Source organism: Leucopleurus acutus, assembly GCF_964270905.1.
Source record: "Leucopleurus acutus genome assembly, chromosome: 9".
In the NCBI taxonomy this organism is placed as follows: Eukaryota; Metazoa; Chordata; class Mammalia; order Artiodactyla; family Delphinidae; genus Leucopleurus; species Leucopleurus acutus.
In genome coordinates this window covers 66,629,472-66,656,191 of record NC_139144.1, presented here as the reverse complement: position 1 = coordinate 66,656,191, position 26,720 = coordinate 66,629,472, and the positions used below count along the sequence as shown (strand labels likewise).

Here is a 26,720-nt window from a genome sequence, read left to right as displayed (position 1 = left end):
GCCATGGAGGCCCCTTGGACAGTGTGAAGTCCTAAGTATTAGTATTAGTAGTTGTAGCTATACAAGGTCATTACATGCTAGGAATAGAGATAACCAGGTGAAAGCCCCTCATTTCACATTTGGTGAAAATGAGACTGAAGCTAAATAAGTCATATAAAATCTAAGGAATATTTCTTCTTAAGAATGACTTTCTTACCATGGAAGGTAAAAAAGAATTCGATTCTTAATTATTTTAAATTTTTATTTATTTATTTTTTTGCGGTACGCGGGCCTCTCACTGTGGCCCCTCCCGTTGCGGAGCACAGGCTCCGGATGCGCAGGCTCAGCGGCCATGGCTTACGGGCCAAGCCGCTCCGCGGCATGTGGGATCTTCCTGAACCGGGGCACAAACCCGTGTCCCCTGCATCGGCAGGCGGACTCTCAACCACTGCGCCACCAGGGAAGCCCTACCGTTCTTGATACCACTGGTTGAGTGGCTCTGCCAAACTCCCCTCCTAGTGTTCCTAGAGCTCTGAGAGCCTGACACACTGTATATATAGTGAGTGAGCCTTCAGTCTCATTATTGTCAATATCATGTGTATTTTGTATCACCAGTATCAGTGATGGGAATTCTTTTGTGATGTTGGATCAGAGTCCACATACAGCCTTATTGTAACTGTCTTCTTTTCTGGCTACGCACCATAAATCCTCGCCTAAATTGTAATCATGTCCTGTAATCCATCCCCCCTCCCCCCCCACCCAATCCCACTTTAATAAACCCTGTGCTGAGAGGGCCACTATTGATCTGCCTTCTCAGATTTCTTACAGTTCATAGACTTTGTGCTATTTGCTTGGGTGCCTAATGTGTTCTCTCATTATTTTATGCACCTAAATCTTCTCTCTCAAAGATTTTATCTTTAAGGGCCCAGATGCTGGCTACTATCGCTTTAATGTCCTCAGTTTCTAGGAAAATGTGTTGTGCATCTAGGAGGCATTTAGGTACTTGTTGGCTTTAAAGCCCTTGATAACACACAGTCTAGGTGTAGAAAGAAGGAAGGGGCCAAGCCTGAGGTATACACGACCGTTTTCTCTTTCCCAAACTGGGTCCTAAAGAATGTCTTTTTACTTATTAGTTTACTATACAGAAACTGGGCTTTGATTTTTCCTAGGTACTGTAGACTAGAAACATGATTTCCTTCAATATATTAATTTTGTTATATCTGTTTTACCTTCACATAATTGGAACCCTTTGAGCAGTTTGGAATGCTTAGATATTGTCTTTAGGTGTTTAGGTTGTGACTTAATTGAGTATATTCTCTAATTTCTCTCACACGGTGATAGTCATTTAACAGTTCAACCCAGTGAGGTGCCAGGCACAATGCTAGAAGATGTAGATATTAAGATGAATTAAACACAAGCTCAGCCTCAAGCCTTCTCATCCTAGCATAGGGAACTGTTTAGGTGCTCTAATAAACGTATAATAGCTATGTTGGCAGGACAAGCTTCACAAAATGCCACATTTGAATTCCTTTGACTTTGAAGGATGAATTAGTAGTTTTCAGGCAGGAGCAAAGGCATACCATCATTAAAACACTTGGTAGGGACTTCCCTGGTGGCGCAGTGGTTAAGAATCTACCTGCCAATGCAGGGGATGTGGGTTCGATCCCTGGTCCGGGAAGATCCCACATGCCGCAGAGCAAGCAAGCCTGTGCACCACAACTGCTGAGCCCACGTGCCACAAGGACTGAAGCCTGCACGTCTAGAGCCCGTGCTCTGCAACAAGAGAAGCCCACGCACCTCAACGGAGAGTAGCCCCCGCTCACCGCAACCAGAGAAAGCCCACATGCGTAGCAATGAAGACCCGACGCAGCCAAAAGCAAAACGAAACAAAACCAAAAAACACTTGTCATTTTAGGGGATCATTGCCCAGTGCAGCCAAGCATGAAGGGTGTGTGGTGGGATTAATTAACTGGAAAAAGGCCAGAATGTGGACTCCATGGTGTGGGCCATGGAAAGTCATGGGACTTTTTAGACAGGGGGAGGAGATGCTTAAGTCTGTACATTTAGAAACTGACTTCCTTCTCCAGGATGGATTGTTGGTGTGGAATAGGGAGACTATTTACTGGTGACTTCATCTTCTGGGAAGAAACTTTTACACTCTGAATGGACCCTTGAGAACAATTGTTAGTAATATTAGGAAGAGGTTGAGTGTGGAACTTGTCAAGGTTGATTTTAAAACCTTGTCCAGTGGATTTAAGAAGAGTTCTTAACTTCTTTTTATGTCGTTTTGTTACTTGAGCATTAGGGAGGCCAAAACTGTGCAGAATGCTTTAAGTATGGATTAACCTCAATTTAAGAATAAGATGTATTTTTAAATTTTGCAAGTCATTTTGGACTTACAATATATTTCTCTGTATAAATATTGTTACGAGACGAGGTCATCAAATGCCTACAGATGGGAAGGGAGGCAGCTCTGTCACTGTGGAAAGAAACTGAGGCTTGGAATTAGAACTTCTGGGTCCAGGTTCTTGCTTTTGGGGAAATAACCTCTCAGAGGCCCAGTTTTTCATTTGTAAAATGGGAATAAATACAGGATTGTTGTGAGACTCAAATAAGAGGGCTTGTGAAGGTATTCTGTGAATTAAGTCAAGTACTAGTTATGAAGTACACGCGTGAGGGATTAAATGTAGGGTCGATGGGAAACTGTAGTCCTGGCTGCGGTTGCAGGAGGGTGGCTGGCAGGTTACCAGAGAGGGGCAAGGGGAGAAGCAGCCCACCCTGGCTTCACAGTTCCTGCTCTCCTGCCTTGAGGAGGAGGAAGAGAGAAAGGACAGTGGGTCTCCAACTTTAGCGTGCAGAAGACTCAGCTGAGGAATCTTAGGAAAGCAGATCGCGGGGCTCGACTTCCCAGCAATCCTAACTGGGTGGGTGGGAGGACTTCTGAGTCACCTGCTGGGGCGAGGCGACCTGGGGGAAGGTAGGAGGCTGGGAGAGTTGGTGAGAGAGGTCTGGGGGATCTGGTGCTGGTTGGAGAGGGGATGGGATCTAAGAACCCTTGAGGACTGAGCAGAACAACGTGGAAGGACCCCCTCCTCCATTTCTTTCCCCGTTCCTCCTGCCCTCTTTACTGCTTGGAAAGCTCTGCGGGCCAGGCAAGATCGAGGAGGGGAAGCAGGGGGTGTCCCCTTCCCACTTTCCGAGCTGTGGCTGGAAGGAGGGGTGTCAGAGGGAGCAGAGCTGGGGCAGGACCTCGGGAACTCCACTGTGCCGGGGTTCCAGACTGAGAATGGCAGGCTTAGGCAGCGGGCTGCGCGTAGGCGAGGGGTCTAATATGCACTGATCGCTGGGACTCTATTTTAGAAAAAAAAAAAAGAAAACTATTATATGCACACGAGTGTGTGTGTGTGTGTGTGTGTGTGTAGCTATCCATCAATCAAAGTACATTCAACTCTGGTTTATTATGTGGACATGGTTTAGGATTATTTAATTTCCCACCTTAATTATATGCGTTAATTCAGCAAACATTTGAGTCTGGCTATGTGCTCAGCTTCTTGCTAAGTACTGCTGTAGTAAAATTCAGTGAAACATTGTTTGTACCCTCAGGGAATTACATTCTATTTTGTTTAAACAAGATTCTAATAACAGGAGAAGAATAATTTTCAGTGAAGAAGCAGCTCAAATCACATAAGGCTGAAAATTGATATAATGTGACATATAATCTTGTACAAAATTTCGTTAATCAGAAAGTGGAAGGAGTGGCCAATTTAGTTTCAGAGTATTGGTAATTTGTGTGCTTCTAGCAAAACTTAAGAGCCTTTCAGAATTCTCAGCCACAGGATTGCAATCTTTTGAATTACGTTACAAAGCAAACCTTCTTTCCTTGAACACCTTTTTCTTATAGAATAGTTTTGGATTTTTTGAAAGTTTTCTTTATCTTCTGATTTTTTAAAAAAAATGCTGTATTTACCTCAGTACCTTAGAATGACAAGAATAGCATATGTGTTAAACTGGAAAAATTGGTTATCAATTTTGTGACACTCCCAGAAGACTATACACAGGATTGATAATCACTGGAATACATTTAGAGAAAATCATTTATAATCTTTTCTGTAGGCAAGAAGGCAAGAAAAGCTCTTTAGGGATACTTGAGGAAGTTTTTGTCATTTTATGTCGTTATGCTTAAATTATGCTCACAAGGCAGTATCTGCTTTACTTGCTGGGGCTTTCATTTTCAAATGACATATGCATATAATTTATCTCAATTTTGAATAAATTAAAGTATAGCTCTACACTTGTATAAAAGAATAATAGCTTCTATAAAACATACTGCCTTTATCAACAGATGAATTGTAACTTTTTTCTTTTATCTTTAAAATAAATAAAGAAAGAGGGAAGGGGAATAAGTTACTTAAGGTAAGGAGGCTCTGGCCTTTGTGTCAGCCCCTCCCTCCTCCACAAGAGGCCACACAGCACAGGGATCTTAGGTCGGAATTCCTGCTTCCAACCTCCCTTTCTCTGTTTATCCACTTTGTTTCTTGGGCAAGTTCCTAAAGTTCTCTGGGAATCAACGTATTATTATCTGTATACCAGGGAAGGTTGGTACCTAACACATCGGATGGTTGCGAGGATTTATTGAGTTAGTTCAAGTAAAGCACTTAAAAATGCCTGGCAGGTCATAAGAATTCAAATGTTAGCTGCTTTATTACTATTATTAAATTGAAATGAACAAAGGACTTCAAAACATTGGGCAGATTATGAATCGACCCTGGAAGCTATGAAAGAGGGTCATTCAAATGCCAAGAAATCCAAGAATTGTCTAGTGCTGCACGGATTGAATTAAAGGAAGGCACCAAAAGGCACTTTGTATCTTCCATCCTTCTGCGAAGTTGTATTCTGAGGAAGTAGAGAGATGATGATCTTGAGAAATCCTATGTATCGCTGCAGAATTGTGAAGGTCAAAGACTAATTTAAAGGCATAATGTGAAATGCATTTCTGTTAAAGTCAGCAGAATACTGGATGCCCTCTTTTACCAGAATTACTTGGTATTATTCTAGAAGTTTATTATTATTGTCAGATGGGAAGAAGAAACTAATAATAAAATTATAAAACATGAACAAAGTTATCTTTTTAAAATATTATTTAAAATGGAGAATTGAAGATGATAAACCAAAAAAATAAATAAATAAAAGAATTAATAGTTTAGTAAATGAGCCCAAAAGAAATACATTACAAAATAAATACATTAACAATATCCAGTAAAGTATAATGAAAACAAAATTTCATGGTTATTAGCAGGAACAAAAAGATTAAACTCCCAGGTAAGACTTAATAAGAAATATGAGTTAACTATGTATTATGTATTAGCTCTACTGATAGGATTTTTGTCGACGGCAGTTGAAAAGACAGTTGAATAATTGAAGTTATATATCATGTTTATGGATACTAACATATACATATATATTATAAATATGTAGATTCTCCCCATATTAATTTATGAATGAAATCAAAATTATAAGCTCTAAGGGATTACCAAAGTATAATGTGACAAGTCTTCAGTATAAGGTGGTATTTACATTCTATGATAGAAGAATGATTTATTCAGCAACATGATAGTTAGATCATTGAGAAAATAAAGCCCATATTATATTATGGTGGTGTGAAGTCTTTAAAGGTAAAAACCAAAAAGGGAGTGGATACTAGATTTGTCAATAAGAAAAAAAAAATCAAAATTTCAAAAGGTCAAAGTACCATGTACAAATAAATGTCAAATGACAAACCTAGTTAAATATTTGTAGTTTCAATGATCTGGAAAGAGTAAATATTTTTCTTTTGTAACTATTAGTATCTCCTAGGTAAAATGCATTTTTTAATTTTTAAAAATATAAATACTTCTTTAAAAATAAGATAATAAGATCTGAGCTGTTTGTCTTTCATTTCTAAGAGTACTTTACAGTTCATTTCCTTAGTAGGTATTTCATCAGAAGCCTGCAATACAGTGAATCTTGTGATACAAGGAAACTGAATGGTATTTTCTGGATTCATTTTAATGTGTTCTTTGTACTTGTACAGAAAGCAAACTATGAGACTGGTTTTATTACTAGCTTGTTTTCTCTCTCTTTTCTATTTTCCTTACCCCCCTCCATCTCCTTCTTCCTTCTTCTTTTGTTTTAAATTTGTTTAAAAAATAGTAAAATGTGGGCTTCCCTGGTGGCGCAGTGGTTGAGAGTCCGCCTGCTGATGCAGGGGACATGGATTCATGCCCCGGTCCGGGAAGATCCCACATGCCGGGAAGATCCCACATGCCACGGAGCGGCTAGGCCCGTGAGCCATGGCCGCTGAGCCTGCGCGTCCGCAACGGGAGAGGCCACAACAGTGAGAGCCCCGCGTACCGCAAAAAATAAAAAAAAAGTAAAATGTATTATAGAAATTAAGATATTGCAGCACATATCGAAAGTGATAGTTCCCTCTTTTTGTCCATCCCCAGTCCTGTTCCCTGAGGTCACCATATTTCTTTATTCTGTTGCCTCTCACCATTGGTTCTATTCGCTTTGCAGTTGAGTTTGTGGAACTTTCCATCTGAGGGTTTCTTGTATAGTTGTTGGCAAATAATAGCTCCTCATTTATTTTGTTGAATGAGTGTGTGAATGAAAATTGTAGATATATGCTTAATTCTTTTATAATTTAGTCTATTGGTATTTTAAGCAGAGCCCTGGGACTTCTTTTGAAGAGTCCCTATTCTTTGCCCAGTCCCTAAGAGTTCAAGATTTACAGTTCCCAAACTTTACCATGCTTATCTTTGTAATGCTTTTCTGTAGGGTGAAAACATTTTTTAATGCTAAAGTAATAATTTACGTTTCTTTTTTCTTGCAGCTGCCTTTGCAGCAGTGTTGCACTGGTAAGATTGTTTTTCTCCCATGGTATATTTTATGCAGATGTTTATAGCCTACCAAACTATTTCTCATATATATATGAATAATTTCAGTTTAAGGATGAATGTATATTATTACATGCAGCACACTAGTCTGAAAATGTAGTTTAATTCATAAATCAGAGCCAGAATAATGCAATTTTTTTAATAAAAAAGATCTATTATTAAAGAGGTTATATTTGAGACTCTCCTTCCCTTAACATTAATATAGTGTTCATGTTGAGAGGAAGATTCATTCTTTTAATTTTCTGGATAGAAAGAAATATGAATTTCATAAATCAGACATTTCTGAAATGGTAACCCAATGACATTTATAGTTTAATCTATAATTTTATTTTACTTGGCTTAAAACGTCATTATTCTGGTTCATTCTAATTTTAAAATCTAATTTGAATTAGCTTTTAAAATTCTTATAGAGAGAAAGTTTAGTAGAAATGTAAGATATACTGAGTGGAAAAACAAATATGCATACCATTGTGTTTGAGTTTTATCACAAAATGAGTTGCAAATATATAGATTTTTTGTTTTTTGCTTTTAGAGTTTCTTTTAAAATTATACTTAGTATAAGTTTCAACACTGTTGCTTTGTTAATCTTTTGTTTTACAGGAGCCATATCACACACCTCTTTGAAAATGATCGTCATTTTTCTCACCTCTCAACATTGGAAAGGGAGATGGCTTTTCGCACTGAAATGGTTAGTTTTCATGTAATATTTTATTATAGTAGTTTAGTAATCTAAACATTTTAAGCTTTTCATCCTGGAAGTTTTCAAAGATGTTCCAAAGTAGGAAGAGTAGACAACTCCCCCTACCCATTCTCCCAGCTTCAACAACTGAGGACACATACCCATTTTTCTGTCATCTACATCTTCACACACCCATCTCTTTTTAAAGGAAACCTCAGATATCGTTTCATCTGTAAATATTTTTCATATGTGTCTCAAAAGAAAGGACTTTTTTTCGTTAACTACAGTATCATTGTCATACTTGAAAATAATGAAGAGCAATTACTTAATGTCATCAAAGATCAACCAGTGTTTAAATTACCTGGGGGAGTGGGCATTTAATAACCATAATTCCTCTGTAGAGAAGAACTTTCCCACAATACTTATTTGGTTTGTTTCTCTGAGGTACACTTCACAGGAAAGACAGGAAATGCTTGATTCTTTCTTTTTATTACAACTTTTCAGAAAAATGAGTTGGTTCCCTAGTATCTTCTAGTGGTGACCAATGGAGTTCTGTTGGTACTCCTTTTGGAATACCATTATGGCCTGATAGATTTTAACATATTTTTTAAACTTACCTGTCTTTAGCTGGTGAGAGCCCTTGCAGTTCTCTCTGTCTCCTTGACATGACCTCTCTAGTATTCTGTAGCTTCCTTACTTGCTGGTACTACAAGACATTTCCTCTCCAGACCTGGAATCATCCAGTTTTCCAAGGAGCCCTGATTCCTTTCAGTAGCACATGGTATTTAGAGACCACAATTTTGGTTCTAGAGGTGCTCACTGATAATACTTTATATTAGATTGGCCATTGTGTCTAGGCCTTTTTAGTAAACAGAATTAGGAAACAGTTTTTTAAAAGGAGAAAATAAATTATTGATTTATATTTCTAAATTCAAATTTAGTTTTAGGTGGTTTTTACTTTTTTGATATTAAATTTGTATCTTTTCTGTTGAGAATCTTGGTTTCAAATTACTTATACTTGAGGAATAAAAGTATCAAAGATATTATTAAAAATGATTACTGAAAATAATTTAAAACTTTCTTGCAGCTCTTTTTGACTTTAGGATATATTCCATTAGGGGTGTACAGTAAAATTACTATTGATATGTCTTAAAGTTGTTTGAAATCCTCTCCCAACTAGATAAATAATTAAATCTTCTTTTTTTTTCTTTTTTTTGCTATTTAGGCATGTAAAATTTTTTGTTTTTAAATTTTAATTATATAAGATATTCACATGGTTCCAAAATCAAACCTACAAGGTAGGTTGTAGTTTCCTGGGGCTCTCATAACAAAGTACAATAAACTAGGTGCCTTAAAAGAGCAGAAGTTTATTCTCTCACGGTTCTGGAGGCTAGAAGTCTGAAATCAAGGTGCTGGCTGTCCCATGTTTTCTCTGAGACTCCTTCCTAGCTTCTCATAGTTCTGGCAATCCTTGGCTTGCATTGGAGGTACAGTCACTCCAATCTCTGCCTCTGTCTTCATGCAGTTTTCCCTTATGCCTCTGTGTTTAAATTTCCCTGCTGTTATAAGGATATCAGTTATTTTGCATTTGGAGTCCACCTAATCCAGTATTACCTCATTTTATTTTGATTACATTTGCAAGGAGCCTATTCCACATAGGTCACATTCACAGGTTTTAGTGGACATGAAGTATTGGGGGACATTATTCAACCTAGTACAGTAGAAAGTATTTAAAAAAACAGTGATATGAGAGCTAAATACCATGGTATCAAGAACCATTCTTTTCCTTTTCTGGGTAGGCAAATCGCTTTGATATTTATAAACCTTAAGGTGAGTTTAGAGTTTGATAGCTAATGGTACTGGCTACCAGGGGAGCTCTAGACAAAACTGTATAGCAGATGGAATTGGTTCATCTGTTTTGCCCTATGCTGCCACTTCTGCTCCCTCATAAGGCTTCTAGTACTTGCTTGTTTTTTGTCCCATGTAGTATTCCAACCTTGATATCTTTCATAATTAGCATGTCAAAGTAAAAAATTATTTTCCTCAAAATGGGAGTACTACCACTGTCCCTCTCTTCCACCCTCAGAGCCCTGGTCCTGCAGGGTACTTACCTTATGCTGAGCTGAGAAGAAGGAAAATAGTCTGTAAAACTAGCTGGCATCTGAATGTAACTTATATGTAATACATCGGTGTGTAGCCTTCCTAATATATTTGTACTTTTACATATAACTCTGGAGGGAAGGTGGCTGATAGCACCATTTTGAGGATTCAAATAAGCATTTAGGGGGAAACGATTTTGGCTGAGGGTGATTGCGTTGGTTCATGGTAAACTTAGGTTCCATAGTAAACTCATCCTGTTCGTAAGATAGCCTTTACTAACACTTCAGTTAGTATGGGTTATAGGGGTTTCTTAAAGGAAGCGTGCTGTCTGAGTTATATTACTTTTTATTCTTTTTTAAAAATTTTTTTGCGGTACGCGGGCCTCTCACTGTTGTGGCCTCTCCCATTGCGGAGCACAGGCTCCGGACGCGCAGGCTCAGCGGCCATGGCTCACCGGCCCAGCCACTCCGCGGCATGTGGGATCTTCCCGGACCGGGGCACAAACCCGTGTCCCCTGCATCGGCAGGTGGACTCTCAACCAGTGCGCCACCAGGGAAGCCCTATATTACTTTTTAAATGTTGAAACTATTTTTGAAGCTATTTTGAGATCAATTGTTTCAATTAAGACAAGGTTATACTAAGATATGTAAGTTTTTTGCAACCTGAGCATTTATTAGTGATCAGAAACCTATGAAATTAATTGTAGCTGTTACTTTCTTGATTGCTTTATTTTTCAAAAGCAGTATATTTAAGGTTTTTTTTTAACCTAATAAGAGGCATAGTGATTATGTACTTTTAATCATAACATGTGCTTATTTCAGGGACTATATTATTCCTACTTTAAGACTATTGTGGAAGCACCCTCATTTTTGGATGGAGTATGGATGATTATGAATGATAAGCTGACTGAATATCCCCTTGTTATTAATACATTAAAAAGGTTCAATCTTTACCCTGAGGTAAGATACTTTTTCAATTGTGATTTTTTTTTTTTTTACTTTTTAAAGTATTACTTATATTAAATGCTGATTCTAAATCTAAGATGTAGTTCAGTATATTAAATTTTCTTTTTTTTTTTTAAAGAAAACGTGTATCTTTTCTTGGAAAGGAATATGGAAAAAAGATCATTATTAATTTTGGGGGTCTTTAACTGATTTTATGGGAATGATTAGTATGATTGCATGGTTTACAAAGTATGAAAACTGTCTAGATTTGGTATGTTTATAGGGATTATAGCAGAGGAGCGCCATTACTTGTACATGTCATTTGCCAAATAATGTTTCTTCCTTATCTGGGATTCTTCATTTAATTGAATGCACTTTTCCCCTGTGGGAGTGGAAGAAAGGAACTGAGATAGGAAGGCAGTGATATCAGTAACCTTTGGCCTCTCCTTCACCATCCCTCCTTCATTTGATGCATCCCTAAGCATTCTCCAGGACCAACCTGAGATGTAACTTCCTCAGTGACTCCTCCTTGAGGTTCTCCTGTTAAGCGCACGTCCCCTGGGCTCCCCCTTCTTAGCGTGCTGATGCTTCTAGAAGGCATGCTGCCTGATGCCAGGGCCATGGTCTCTGTGGGATCTCAAGCCCGGGCTCAGTACCAGCAGGAAGCAGGGCTTTTGGTCATTTCGCATTGAGTAAGTGGAGTCCAACTTCCAGATCAACTGAGTTAGCCTGATTGATTAGTAAGGCAATAGAGATAGAGGAGATAGAGACCAATAAATAATCACCAAAGTACTTATTGAGTACTTTCTATAACCATGTACACATTTACTTTTACAGCAATGGGATCACACAACACATAACATTTTTTATAAGTGCTTTTTGTCTTTTAAGAATATATATATATACATATATATATTTTTTGCGGTACACGGGCCTCTCACTGTTGTGGCCTCTCCCGTTGCGGAGAACAGGCTCCGGACGCGCAGGCTCAGCGGCCATGGCCCACGGGCCCAGCCGCTCCGCGGCATGTGGGATCTTCCCGGACCGGGGCACGAACCCGTGTCCCCTGCATCGGCAGGCGGACTCTCAACCACTGTGCCACCAGGGAAGCCCTGTCTTTTAAGAATATTTAAAACCATCTTCCTAAGTCATCTTTTCTTCAGCATCATGTTTTATGGCTGTATATACAATCTACCATTGTTTATTTAGTCCATCTTTTATGAAAACTTTGGTTGTTTTCAACTTTTAAAAGATCTAAAGCTGCAATAAGCATCCTTGAAGCAAAATCTTTACATACATTCTTATGTTTTTTTAAACTATGAATATGTTGATGTGGAACTATTTAGTTCAACAGAATATATGCTTTAATGATTTTGGTACATGTTGCCAAAATGCTTTCTAGATAGGTTATATTCCCACTAGCAATTTTTCTGAAAATGCTTGTTTCCCTGCATCCTTGCTAATTTAATAGGCTGAAAAAAGTTAAGATCACATGAAGTATTTTGTTCATTGCTGTATATATGTGTGTGTATGTATATTTTATTCAATGCTGTATCTTAAAATGCATTTTCACTTTTAAAAATAATTGCTTATCCATGCCCTTTGTCTATGTTTTTATTGATATTTTATAAGCGCTCATTTATTATATGCAGGATGTTAATACTATGCTATATGATAAGATATTTTCTCCAGCTTTTTGTTGCCTTTTAGTTTTGTACAGTATGATGAGAATGTATTTTTTCTGTTCAGAGATACCTGTGAAGCTTTTAGATTTATGGTTTTTAGTCATTCATATGTAAAAAATCTTCATTCTTAATTGTTATAATTATGTTTTTGAGATTTACATTTTTAATTTATCTGGAGTTCGTCTGGATGCTCAGTGTTGGGGTAGGGATCTAACGTTATATGTTTTCAAAGTGGTCTTCTGTGTAACCTAACACTTGGATGAGTGGTCCGTCTTCTCCCTGCTTCTTTATTATATCCAGAATTATTATACATACATGCTTGCATCTGCTTTTGGACTTCGTATTCAGTGTTACCTTAGGTTGAGGTCCTGGAAAAGAGGAGATGTGCACACAGGAAGTGTATAGGGGAAAGCCCTTGGGGGCAACATCTGAAGGGGGATGAAGGAAGTAGGAGGAGGAGGAGGAGAGCTGAGCTGTGATGCAGTCACAGCAAAGGCCTCAGCCAATCCCCTGGGAAGCTCTGGAACTGGGATGACCCCGCAGAGTTGTCCTACCTGAGGCAAGGGCCCCTGGCCTTTATACCTCCCCCTGTTGAGTAGTTAGACATTGGATGCAGTTGCCCTTGGGAGGGGGTATGATCTTCAGTGAATTTACTCTCTTCAGCAGAGGGTAGCTCCCAGAGAGGGACTCAGCTGGGAACTGTCGGCCACCAACCCTCCCAGCTGCTAGGGGAATGAGTGCCTCAGCCTTGAAGGGGGATCTGGGTGGCACTTCACTGCCTCCACCATGGTTCCTTTGATCTGTCTGGCTATTCTTGTGCCAGCATCACACTATTTAATTATGTAAGTAACAAATTTTGTTATCTGTTAGGACATTTTCTTCAGTTATCTCCTTTTTGTCATTTTTCCATATAATGCATCTCAGTAGACACTTGGGATTTTGCTTAGCATTGTGTTACGTTTATGAATTAATTTGAGGAAGAATTCACATCTTGAAAAATTAGATCTATTCAGGAAGACAGAGTATCTTTCTATTTGTTCAACTCTTCCTTTATGTCCCTTAGTCGAGTTTTATAGCTTTTGAAAATTACAGATTTGCATATTTCTTGTTATATTTTATTCTTACCCATGAGAGGCCATGCACTGGTGAAGACTGACCAGTGAAGAATCTACACAGGGGATTGTGAAGGTCCTTTTACTAGATTTAAAGGGACCCAAGTGGATGGTACAGGAAGGGAAAGTTTGATAATTATCAAAATATCTCAAAAATATTCTAGTAAGGAAACTGTTGAGGATAATATTTTTTTCTTATGGTGTCTCTCTTTTTTAAAAAAACTTAGGTAGTCTTAGCCAGCTGGTACAGGATTTATATCAAAATAATGGACTTGATTGGTATTCAAACCAAGATATGTTGGACAGTTACCAGAGGAGAAGGACTCAGCCCTATTGAAAGCTGTGAAGGCAAGTTTCTATGATATTGTCCAGTTGTCTGTTGCAGCATAATAAATTTCCTGCAAACTTAGTGGTGTACAGCTTCTGAAAGTAGGGAATTTGGGCAGGGTATAGGATGGTTGGTTGGTTTCCACTATGTCAGAGGACTCTGCTAGACTCAAATGGCTAGGAAGACTGGAATTAACCTGGGGCTACTTCACTTAGAGCCAGAATGTAAGTACCTGCATGGTACTTGTACCTGCAAGGCTGGGCCCAACTGAGACTCAGCTGTGACACCTACATGTGCCCTTTTCATGTAACTTGGGCTTTTGTGTAGCATAGTACCTCAGGATAGTTAGGCTTTTCATGTGGTAGCTCAGGGCTCTAAGTTGATACTGCATGGCGTCTTCTATATGGCTTCTGCCATGATCTATTGAAGCAGTCACAAGCCCAGCCAGACTCAGAAGCAGGGGCATAGACCCCATACCTCTATAGGAGGAGTGTCCATGAATTTTCAGCCCTGTTTTGAAACCACAGTAGTTACTACTCTGCTCTCATCTATGTTCCACACTAGTGTCATGTGTTCATATGGGAACCAAGGCAACCATTTAATATATATGGCAACCATTTTCAAAATAAGCACATTTTAATATAAATTGCCAGACACATAATTTATAGTTAGAGCATATTTTTTTCTTTATTTTTAAAGGATTGGGAGATCCTGCTTGCTTTTATGTTGCTGTAATTTTTATTTTAAATGGACTAATGATGGCATTATTCTTCATATATGGCACATATTTAAGGTAAGACTATTCATTTTTCATATGTATTTATAATATTATATACTAGAATAGTAAGAATAGTGGGATAATGATTGACTTATAGTTAGTTTTATAACAATGTCATTTCTAATATATCTATTTGTAGATACAAAATTATTTCCCATTTGAATGATTTTACCATTGGCTTAGCTAGCCACATTTAAAATAATTTTAAAGGTTTAAGTAGAGCAGGATGGGGATATTCGATAAATATTAAATATTCATAGGCATTTGTGCATAAGCAGTATATACTGTTCACATAAAATATAAAGGAAAGAACCACTCATTATCAAATGGTGTTAATGACTATTTTGCTGATGTTAAATAGAAATATATTCTATACAGATATTGAATATCTGACCTCATTTACTTCATAGTTGAGCAACATTTCTAAAACTAAAAGATAGACAAATTTTCTGAGTTTTGTATTTCTGTTTCTTCTTTATTTTGACCATTCCTTACATTACTTGCTTGAACTATTTTACCTTCAGAGTATCTTTAGAATTTTCTTTTTTACTTCTTACTGATCCTTTGCAGTACAGAAGTATAGCGTATGTATGTGATTTTCAATTTGGGTTAATGAGTGTGAATCTGCTATTATCCTGTTACCTTCTTTGCTTTGGAAGTGTGGCATTCTTAGTTTAGTGCGCCTCAAAGAGTCTATTGCATCCTAGCTCAGTGTTTGAGTGTATAGCAGTTGCTTGATAAATATTTGTCAAATGAGGAAGCTATTAGAAGATCAACTTAAAATATATTTGCATAGAGATTTAAGATACTTAGAGCAAAGTCAGAAATGTTAGCATCAAAGAAAGTTCTTTTAATTATGTAATTGGGGGAGACCAAAATGAAAACTCATGATTAAAAGATGATGTGAGGGCTTCCCTGGTGGCGCAGTGGTTGAGAGTCCGCCTGCCGATGCAGGGGACACGGGTTCGTGCCCTGGTCCGGGAAGATCCCACATGCCGCGGAGCGGCTGGGCCCGTGAGCCATGGCCGCTGAGCCTGCGCGTCCGGAGCCTGTGCTCCAAAACGGGAGAGGCCACAACAGTGAGAGGCCCTCGTAACGCAAAAAAAAAAAAAAAAAAAGATGATGTGAAAAATTTTGTTTTTGAAACAAGACACTCAGAAATAACTTAACCAAAGTATCTGGTCATCAGGAGAGGGGGCTGACTTGAAGGAAAGCAAGGCCAGTGTGCCTTGTCTCATGAGAAGCCAAAGTTAGATGAGTTTGAGGGGATCTATTCATTTTGCTAAGTACTACCCAGCTGTCTTATGGATAGCTTTATTACATTTGGGAAATTAGATTTTAAGTAAGAGAAGTTAAAACATGGAACATGGCATTATTACTAAATTGCTAATCTGTAGTTATGCTGTTTTGCAATTGAAAGAATTTCTAAACATTTATTAAAGTAAACATTCAGTATCATTTTCGTATAATGCTTGCTATAACAACTGTTTCAGAGGCTGAAGGCACAATATCTGCCACAGAGAATATGAGGTTCTAGTTTTGGTTGAGGGATTCTTGGTGGTTTGGACCCTGGCCTGAGATTTTTTTAGTCCGCAGACAGCAGTGTGCTCCCTACATGTTCATTTGTTCAGTCAGCACATAAAGTGCGTACCAAGTGGTCTCTTTTTGAGACTGCGTGTTTGGGTTCTGAGAGCATGGTGGTGGGGTGAGGTGAGAGATGGCAGTGGTGGTAGGCGTGTGTCAGTAGAAGATAGACAGCAAGGATGAAGTGCTTACAGTTCTGGGGGCAGGAGAAATTTGTTCTGTGTGGAGCAGTCGATTTAGCTCCGCCTTGGAGGGTCAGAGCATTTTGGATAGGTGGAGGAGAAAAGAATCCCAGGGACGAGCAAAGGTGGAAAATCTGGGATATGGAGGGGTTACAAGCAGATCAGTTTTACTGGAACGCAGATGATTGAGGAGGCGTTGTGGAAGATTAAGATTGGAGAAATGAGTTGGGCTGGTTGATGAATGACCTTAATGCCAGGTTGGTTTGAAACCACTTCCAAAGCAAGTGAAGGAAATCAGAAATTTGACCAATAGAGGGACAGGATTCAAGCTGAGCTATGATCTCATGTGACCCTTGACACCCACCTGCCCCCAAAGTCAGCCAGTGACTACTTCAGCACAGAGTCTGTCAAATTGCAGGGCTTTACCTAGGGGATTTTAAAATCAATTTAGTCAGTTGGGCCCAGCAACTTTTTTACATGAAAAAGAACACAAATGTAAAAAATAAAGTATACCATTATAAAATAGGTGTTATTTAGAGAAACTTCTGTTTGTTGCTTATTGTCTATATGTGTGTAGATGTACATGTGCTGAGTTGTGGTGTAAAGTCTAATTTCTTATTGTAGTTTTAGGATAAAAAAAAAACATCCATAGACCATTCACTGCTTAGGGTAGCAGGAGGGATTGACTTTACCTTAAGAGGATTTGGGTCTTGCCAACTAGCTGTCTCTGGTTCTTCTCCCAGCTCTGAGGGCTGCATCCTGTTTCAGCTTCACCCACTTTACTGCTTTGTGCCCCAGCTGGCTCCTTTGATGTTGTCCGACTCTTGTACCTGGTGGTTTACGCTCTGGAGCTGTGCTTGGATATAGAGACCCCACTAGTGTCACACATTTTCTTTTCCCTAAATAATGTCTTTAGTCCTGTCCAAACACATCCGAAACTCTAGGATCATCCACCCATCCCCAAATGACACCCAGTTCTTGTGCATTGTGGAGCCACTTGTATTCTCTTGACTGTTGCACTGCACCCTGGGGGCCCAGGTGTGTAAATTATACTCTAGTAGTGACCTTTGTCTATAATATGTTGAATCAAGTCTTCTGTCACTTTTTCTATCAGTTTTTTTCATTGCATTTTTAAGTGTTCTTGACATGAGTATTTTTAGAGGTGTCCAATTAGAGGTAGTTCTTAATGTTTTCTTCCTTGATTGTTAGGTTTGTCACCCTTCTAATTTTATAAAGTGGGATAAAGCTGCAGGCTTCTTAACGTGTAGGTTAAGAATAAAGAGGAGGATATCTTCAATTGAGTTTAGAATCTTTTTTATAAATTGTGTTTCTAATGAGAAATAAGAGTTGATATTTGTTTAGCAGATTAGAAATTTATAGGCAGATTGAGTATGACATTTTAAAATCCAGAAGTATATTTGTTTTTAAACTAAATACACACACACACACACACACACACACACACACACACACACACACACACGGGTTTTCTGAAGTCAAATAAGCCAGTTTATTTCATCGGAAATGGAAGTAGAAGGGAAAATAGAAAACATAGCCAAATGGTGAAATGGGGCTGGGCTGCCAACCTCTGACTTAAGGAGATGAAGTAAGATGTTTTTGCAAACACAACCTATTTCTGATGTACCTTCTTGTCTGGAATTCTCAGGATTTTGGTATTTCTTTAAAACACCTATTGTTGATTGTTTTCTAAAAGCTGTGTTGTGAAGACATAGTTACAGTTATTTATTTCATAAGATACCCTGGTATTTCTCAGCCACAGACTGACAGTTTCTGGAGGCCAGTTTCTCAAGACCCTGCGTGTGCAAGTCTCTGTTCTGCCAGGGGGAGGGAACATAGGAGAGTAGTTAGTAGGCTGTTACGAAAGTCCCCATTGCTTCTTTTGAGGGGAATTCAATATATTCCTGAGGAGTGGAATCTCTTATTGATAAATGCAAGCTTTTCTTGTTGGACCTGAAGGGCAGATATCATGCAAGTAATATTAATCCTTTCGTTCTTTGTCATTCAGTTTGATTTTAATATTATTCTGGAGTGTGGGATGCTTCTTCACTAGTCCACTGTGCATTGTTAAGTAAGAGTAGATTGGATGGTATGTATAGCTATTAATATTTACCCTGAAGCAGTGGTGTGCTGGTAAATGTTTAATAGCCAACTCTCGGGAAAAAATACACATATACCTAAAATTTATTATAAATTTCATTGATATAAAAGATGTGTACAAATAATAACAGAGTTTCTAAACAGGATTTTTTAGTTCTTTTTGGAAATAGCACACCAGAAATACTCTGACTAGCTCAAATAAAAGAAGGAGTGTGGTACTGGGATACAGAGGTCTTGTGGTATTAGGGACAGGAAGCAAAGTATTTGGGCCTCATGAAAACTGAAAGTGGGAATTTGAAAGCCCTTTTCACCAAGGAGGCCTGTCCTCTCCACATCAACTCTCTCTCCTTCCCTCCTCCTACTCCACGTGTTTCCTGTCTCTGTTACTTCTGATAGAGGTGTCTGTCTGGGCATGTGTGTGTCCCAGAAGTATGTTTATTTCCCCAGTTAGTTGGTTTCGTCCTTTTGCCTTGCTTTGAAATTCAAAGGAAGTCAAAACAAACTTTGTTTTTTGAGGGTGAATATTTCTATTAGTGGCAAATTAATTTAGGGCAGAATTAGTCCTGAAAGAGGGGTGTCCATTTGAAGATGCGTTTTTGTTTCAAGGCTCATCCCCCTGCTGCTGTTACAGAGTTCATCCCTACTTGCTACCACGTAGTTATTCTTTTTTTTTTTTTTTTTTTTTTTTCTCGGTATGTGACCCTCTCACTGTTGTGGCCTCTCCCATTGCGGAGCACAGGCTCCGGACACGCAGGCTCAGCAGCCATGGCTCACGGGCCCAGCCAGTCCGCGGCATGTGGGATCTTTCCAGACCGGGGCACGAACCTGTGTCCCCTGCATCGGCAGGCGGAGTCTCAACCTCTGCGCCACCAGGGAAGCCCACGTAGTTATTCTTTATTTGTTATTCTTTATTTGTCACCATCCTTCAGTCTGTCTTTCTTGGTTCCTTCCCTTCTGCCAAGGAATATGTGCCTCTCTTACCTTTCCCTCTCAAAGGACAAAATTGAAGCAAGATTTTTTAATTGGACTACCCATTGGGTATCCTTGTCACCCCCAATCTAATCTTTAAAACTCCTGTTCCTTTCTCTACTGCAGTCTGGTCTCAGCAGTGGTGAGGGTGTGGTCCCATCCACCTGTACCACCTGCCCCTTTTACAGTGATTACCTGGCAGCCAGCCAAGCCATTCTTTTGTTTGGTTTTAATCTAAGGATGGTAAAATAATGCATAAAACCACTCAAGGTTTTCACGGAGAAGTGCTGTGAACAGCCTATAGGGACTCTGTTCCTGTCTTTTTGTGCTTAATTTTCTCTTTAGTTTCTCACTGATTATGGCTGCCACCATCTTTAGAATTTCTACACCTCTCATAAAAACTGTAGCTGAAGGATGGACAAAAATTCCTTCCCCACAATTCTTTTTTAAAAATTAATTAATTAATGGCTGCGTTGGGTCTTCATTGCTGCAAGCGGGCTTTCTCTAGTTGTGGTGAGTGGGGGCTACTCTTTGTTGTGGTGTGCAGGCTTCTCATTGCGGTGGCTTCTCTTGTTGTGGAGCACGGGCTCTAGGCATGTGGGCTTCAGTAGTTGTGGCACGTGGGCTCAGTAGTTGTGGCTCATGGGCTTAGTTGCTCTGTGGCCTGTGGGATCTTCCTGGACCAGGGCTCGAACTCATGTCCCCTGCATTGGCAGGTGGATTCTTAACCACTGTACCACCAGGGAAGTCCCTCCCACAATTCTTAAGGCGAGAAATAGAGGAGCATCATTAAAGCACCTAAGTTTGAGTATGATTTTTAGATCTTGTAATAGAATGTTTGAGCCCTTTTCCAGTCACTGCTCTGCTGCAGGGTGCCCAGAGAATACCCCTTTTTGATTTTTAGGCTCTTTCAGCATGTAGCTCTCTGTTCTGGATCATCTGAGCAGATCTTCTTTAGAAATCATTGAGCGTTGAGTAGAGTTGATGACTCTGAGTCCACTTATACGGTCTGGTAACTCTCCAGGCCCTGCTGCCTACTTGCACACTTGTTTGTTGTCCTCCATCGAAAATACTTTTACTGAACTTTACTTTTAGGGTCTTAAAAGAAACAACTATATGAAATTCCTTACTTTATGTTTCGTGCATCTCTGTGGTTTGAGTACATTACCTACTGTAGTACCCACTGTCCTCTCTTAGGAAACTTTTTTATGTGTGAAATGTGTCCTCCCTGTGGAATTGTATAAAATATTTACATATATTTTTGAACAATAGTAAAGTGAACACCTGTGTGCCCATCACTCAAATTAAGAAATACCATTATTGGAAGCTTTCATTCACTTAAAATTCCTCCTTAATGCATTTTCTTCCCTTCTCCCAGGCCTCAGAGGAAATGGCATCCTAACTTTTGGTCTAAGTTTTTCCTTGCTTTCTTTATAACTTTACCACCTATGTATATATTCTTAAATATGGTGTATTGTTTAGTTTTGAAAAACTGTGGACATTGTTTTTTTAGTTTGACACGTGTAAGTTTACTCTTTTTAATATTACTATTTTTTAGGATCCTATTTTGCTCTGTTTTTAGTACTCATATATGTGATTTTGTGATCCATTAATTTTACTTAGAATAATTTTGTTGACACATTACAAATTGAAATGAAAGGTAGCAGGCTGTGTGTGGCATTTCAGTTTCCCTGAATGTGTATTTCTTTGATTGCACATCTCTCCCCAATTCATCCTCCTCCCTATAGAAGTGTGCCCCATAGTTTGGGATGGTCTGACGATTTGTGATGTTTCAGTTTGTTTTTTGAAGTTTCTGTTCTAATGGTTTTTGAAGCCAAAATTAATAAAATATACTATTTTATTTCCTTTAGTGATGAATAAGAACATCTGTTTTAATGTTGTCTGGAAGATTTTTATGATTGTTTTACTCATAGCTCTTTGTCTGACAAATATCAACAGGTCCCCAAATAAGTTTATTGAACTACTTTTTTTTATTATATTCTACAGCTGGGTAAGAGACTTATTAGTGTGTTTTTAAAGTTAATTGTCATTATTTTGTGTGTACGTACATGACCTTGGCTTATTGGCTTTTTGTGATAAAATGCAGCAGCAGTTTCTTACCCCGTCTGTCTCCATAACCCATCCATTCCTTTGTCCAGAGAAACCACTTTCACATCTTTGAAATCTCAGCAATTCTACCATGGAAACCAGTAGCCCATACTTAGGTTCTTATAACCATGTAAATATTGCTCACTGCTGAGTCACGTAGGGTAATTAATTGTTTACATGGTAACAGTTTCTTTCCTGTAGTTAATAATTGCCTATTATTTTGTTTTCCTTTGGTTTCTGTATACTGATTAATTCTAAACCACAACTAAACTGTAAAATGCTTAATTTATATGTTGCCAAATGTATAAAATTCACCATTTCAGTTCTCCCCGCCCCAGTCCCTGGGGCCTCCCTCTTAGAGTCCTGTCTTCTGGTTCCACACTAGGCTGATCACTCTCTAGGCTTGCATGTTGGAACTTTATATTTTACTTTTTCACTTGATTTGACTGATTTTAGTATTTTATTTTCCTCAGACTTTGTTCCACTGTCTTCTAAGATTCAATTTGGCTTTTCAAAATTTAGTTCTGTTTTGCCATCAATTCCTTTTGTACGTGGCTTTTTTCCCCTCTGGCAGCTTTTGGGTTCTTCTTTTTCATGTCTTAAATAAAGGTCATGATGTGGTAGATTTTGTTTCATCCTTTTCATTGGATATCCTGTGGGTTCTGTTCATTTGGACATGTGTATTCTTCTGTTCTGGGGAAAATTTTCTAGTATTATTCCTTGGATGACTTTCTCTTCTCCATTGTCTCTGTTTTTCTCAAAATCCTATTGTTTGGATATGGAACTCTTGGATTGAAATCTAATTTCTAGTTTTTTCCCTCCCTTATTTTATCTGTTATACTTTATTGTACTTTCTATGAGGTTTCCAACTCTCCTAAAGAGGTTTTTTTTTTTTTTTTTTTTTTTGCGGTACGCGGGCCTCTCACTGCTGTGGCCTCTCCCGTTGCGGAGCACAGGCTCCGGACGCGCAGGCTCAGCGGCCATGGCTCACGGGCCCAGCCGCTCCGCGGCATGTGGGATCCTCCCAGACCGGGGCACGAACCCGTATCCCCTGCATCGGCAGGCGGACCGCCAACCACTGCGCCACCAGGGAAGCCCTCCTAAAGAGTTTTGAGCTTGAAGTTTTCTTCTGCTTCTTGCATTGTCTCTTGACTGCAGGTCCCCCTTCAATTTGTATTTGTTTCTGTTTTTCATGCTGAAAGCTTCCTCACAGCCTGGTGATCCTTAGCTTGACATTTATTTTTAAGAACGAGGTAGCTTGTAAAAGCTGGTTGGAAGGGTGTAAGGTGGATGGGACTTACTGACTAGTGGCTTTTATTATAGAATGAACAGGTCGGGATCATCTTGTAGCTTCTTCATTTACCAGCCTCAGAAGCCTCTATACGGAGAGTGGAGGCACATTGGATTCTTAATCACTTCAGTGCAGAAGTGACACCAGGTACCAGTGACAATTGCCCACCCCCACCTCTTGTGGACACTTATGTGTGAGGGCTCAAGTCCACTCACAAAGGCAGGAAGCAGTATTCCCCGTCTCTCTTTTCCGTTCCCTTTATTGCATTAAGGGAGCTTTTTGAGGAGAACTTTTAAATGATTTTCTTTATGAAGGTCTCTACATTTAATGTTTGCTGCTCAGTACCTATGTGACCACTCGGATCTGTCCCTGACTCTCCTTCTCCTTTGAATATTTACCTTTCTCTACCTGTTTCTGCTAAGTTCTTTACTGCTTCTCAGCTTTTGTGAGAAAAGCCTGGCCACTCTTTTGTAGACATAGCTACTCATCAGAAAATGCCTTCCACATGAGGAACCAACCACTCACAGAGTACAAAGAAAATCCAATTCTGGTTTTCTGTTTTTCTCTATTATCTTTGGCCATTGGAGGTTCATAGTGGCTTCTTTGATACCAGAATTTTTTTTAGAACTACTTTATTTATAGATAGGTTCCAGAAGCCTTGAGGGACTGGAAGATTAGTCTGTATGTCAAAACCCCCTTTTAATTTTGCTTAATAACCCCCTTTCTAACCTGAAGTGAATAGTCATAATTAATATAACCAGTTTTCCAACACTGTCTTCTCGTGATCCAACCCAAGTCACCTATGAAGTGACTCAGTGTTTTTTTTTAGGCTCTGTGGCAGAATAGACTAAGTTTTTACATCAATTTCTTACTCCTTCCCTGCCCTCCACCTGTTTTAAGGAAAAGTTGAATTTCTTATTCTGTATGCTAATTTCACTTGCATTGTTTTATTTGACATTTTTTTGTTCTTCATTAATAAATCAAGCATTTACTGTTTATGCAGGCTGGATTTTTGGTTAAAAACGTGTCTTAAGTAGGCTGTGAATTGAACCAGCTCAAACTTTTCCAGCTCCATGTTTTTTTTTTTGGTTTTTTGAATGTTCTATTAACTTGGCCTGCTAGCACATCTTTAATCATTTGGTCTAACAGTTGTATATGAATATTTAAAAGATGTGTATTTCTCTTCAGTATGCTTAAATTGATGAAAGTTATTGGTTGAAAATATTGGTGTCTTTTCTACAAAATCTGCCCCCTTTTATGTCATTATCTCAGCAAATGACATTTTTTTTTAAATTTAAAATTTTTGGCTGCATCGGGTCTTTGTTGCTGTGCGCTGGCTTTCTCTAGTTGCACAGGCTGGAGCTACTCTTGGTTGCAGTGCGTGGACTTCTCATTGCGGTGGCTTCTCTTGTGGTGGAGCACGGGCTCTAGGCGCACAGGCTTCAGTAGTTGTGGCGTGTGGGCTCAGTAGTTGTGGCTTGGGGGCTCTAGAGCGCAGACTCAGTATTTGTGTCACACGGGCTTAGTTGCTCCGCGGCATGTGGGATCTTCCCGGACCATGGATTGAACTCGTGTCCCCTGCATTGGCAGGCGGATTCTTAACCACTGCACCACCAGGGAAGTCCCTCAGCAAATGACACTTGACCACACTGTTTGTTGTCCAAGTCTAACCCTGAGAAGATATCCATGACTATCCCCTTTAGTTACCTCTGAAATCCAAGTAGTCACAAAATCCCATTGGTTTCTTCCTTCAGAATATCTCTGGCATCCTTGCACTTCTTTATTTGTACCCTATCATTCTGCCTCCCTGGGACACCCTGGCATTCTCTGTCTCTCTGGGACATCCCAGCATCTCTCTTACTAGGATACCATGGTATTCTCTCTCCCTAGGACTGCCTCAGCTCTGCCATCAGTCCAGTCCCCCACAAGGCTATTTGTACACTGGGACTGTGACAAGGACAGTGCAACAGGAGCACAGGTTTTGGGGAAGAAGGAAGAATAGTGAAAGGGGTCTGGAAGTGTATGCAGGACCAGATCCCACATGGCATTTTAGACGTGTTTAGGGGTTTGAATTTCCTCCTGAGAAAAATGGGATGCCAATGAAGGACTGAGTGGATAGTGTTAGTGTGATCGTATTAATTTATTTTTAATGATGGCATGATGTAGAGAATACACTGTAGGAGGAGTGAGCCTGGATGTAGTGAAACTGTGCAGGAAGGTGCTGCCATTGTCCATGTGGAAGGGGATGGTGGCCTGAGCTAGTATAGTGGGGGTTGGATGGAGAGAAGCGGACAGACTCCATGATATTTGGGAGGCAGAGTTCATGAGGCTTTGTGATTGAGTTGTTCTTTTTAAAATAATTTTAGGACGGCACAGGTTTGCACGTTGGTGTAATTTTCTCCAGTGGTGCTCAACAGAGGGTTAAGAAGCTAGGTGTGCCTGTGAGGAAGGAGAAAGCTGTGAATAGTGGGGAATGAGCTGGAGTGTTGGGAGATAACAGCCCTGAGGAGGGCAAGTGAAGAAATGAGCTGAGATGAGCAGGGTTTAATGAAGGGCTCAGGAGCAGTGTCTGGAAGTGACAATAGAGGTGGCTGCTGGCCTCACCTCCAGGTCTAGAGCCAATACAGGAGCATGACAGAGTGACTCTCACAGCAAGGTGAGGTTTCAAGGCAGGAGAAGGAAGCATCTGGGTAGAGGCTGAGGCTGATGGGGAAGGAAGTTTTTCACCGTGGAATGGAGGTCCCAGTAGCAATGACGTGAGATGTTGTATGTTTGACCACAAGATTCCCCCAAAATGAATGCCAACAGTCTTCTGATTGAATAGTTTTTATGTTTTCACTTACTCTTCAGATACCTTTTGAATCTCTGCCCTAGGAGAGGCTCAGTATTAGGCACTCTAGCAGCTGCAGTGATGTATCGAAAGTTCACAATCTAGTAAATAAAATATTATTTTTCTTGGCCCTGGTAGACAAAGAGTTAATTTAAAGGCATTAATGATTTGCTTATAACAGACTGGCAGGACCAAGCTGAGAACTTTTCTCAGCCTTCCTGATTCTCATTCTTTTTCTTACCTTTACTTTCTCTTTCCTTAATGCTCCAAAGTATCCCTGCCTCTAAGTTTAAGGGAAGATGCTCAGCTCTCAGCCAGGCCTGGTGGGCTAGCAGGTGCTGAGGATTACATCTCAAACTTGAGACTGGAAATCCTCTTAATTGATTTCTTTCCAAAATATTCTCTCATATGCTCTTTCTTAAGCATTTATACAGCAAGAAAACTCACTCCAAGGGTAATTTAATATCATTTTGAGTTACTACTTTCATTTTCTCTTTGAACTTTGTGTGTTTCATCATTCTTTGGTAAATAGAGGTAGAAACCTCTGAGATTAACACAGCCTACCAAAATGTGATGATTGGTTTGAATCTGCTTCACTGAAAAGTTTGGGAAAGAAGAGAATTATAAAATTATTAAACGTTAGAACTGAAAAGTATTTTTAAGATCTTTTACATTCTCACCCCCTTATTTTATATCTAAGGAAATCAAGGCTCAAAAGATTAATGGGATGTATGAGTAAATGTGGTAAATGTTTGCCAAGCTCAGAATCCTTTCAAATTTGCACAGTAGGAACTTTCATATTTTCTCACAGGTGGTAGTTGGTAATATTGCAGAAGAAACTTTTTTTTTAACCACTAGGGAATGCTGAAATATCAACTGTAATGGAAAAAAAAATCAATTTTAAGTATTCTGATTACTACATCTTTTCTGTTTAGCAAAATAAAATGACCTATGTGATAGTCATTAAGGATCGGAGGGTAGGAAGGTAAATGCTGGGAACACTACTTTGGATTTATTGCAAGTCATATCATTTACTAGTGATTGTAACTTAGAACATTCCTCGTAGATAAGCAAAGTTTATTCTCTCCTCCTGGCTA

The 26,720-nt window shown here is 39.2% G+C and overlaps 1 protein-coding gene across 4 annotated transcripts in view; it reads left to right on the top strand.

The window, feature by feature from the left end:
* Positions 1–26,720, top strand: part of DPY19L1 (dpy-19 like C-mannosyltransferase 1) — a 161,085-nt gene that overhangs the window by 8,111 nt on the left and 126,254 nt on the right. For all 4 annotated transcript variants that reach the window (XR_014326456.1, XR_014326457.1, XR_014326458.1 and 1 more), the window contains exons 2-6: positions 6,851–6,875; positions 7,515–7,602; positions 10,515–10,652; positions 13,662–13,782; positions 14,462–14,555. Coding sequence is in view for 1 of the 4 variants with exons in the window: in XM_082846637.1 (XP_082702763.1) it covers positions 6,851–6,875; positions 7,515–7,602; positions 10,515–10,652; positions 13,662–13,782; positions 14,462–14,555 (466 nt within the window). In the remaining 3 variants the exon portion in view is untranslated. The remainder of the gene's footprint in view (positions 1–6,850; positions 6,876–7,514; positions 7,603–10,514; positions 10,653–13,661; positions 13,783–14,461; positions 14,556–26,720) is intronic.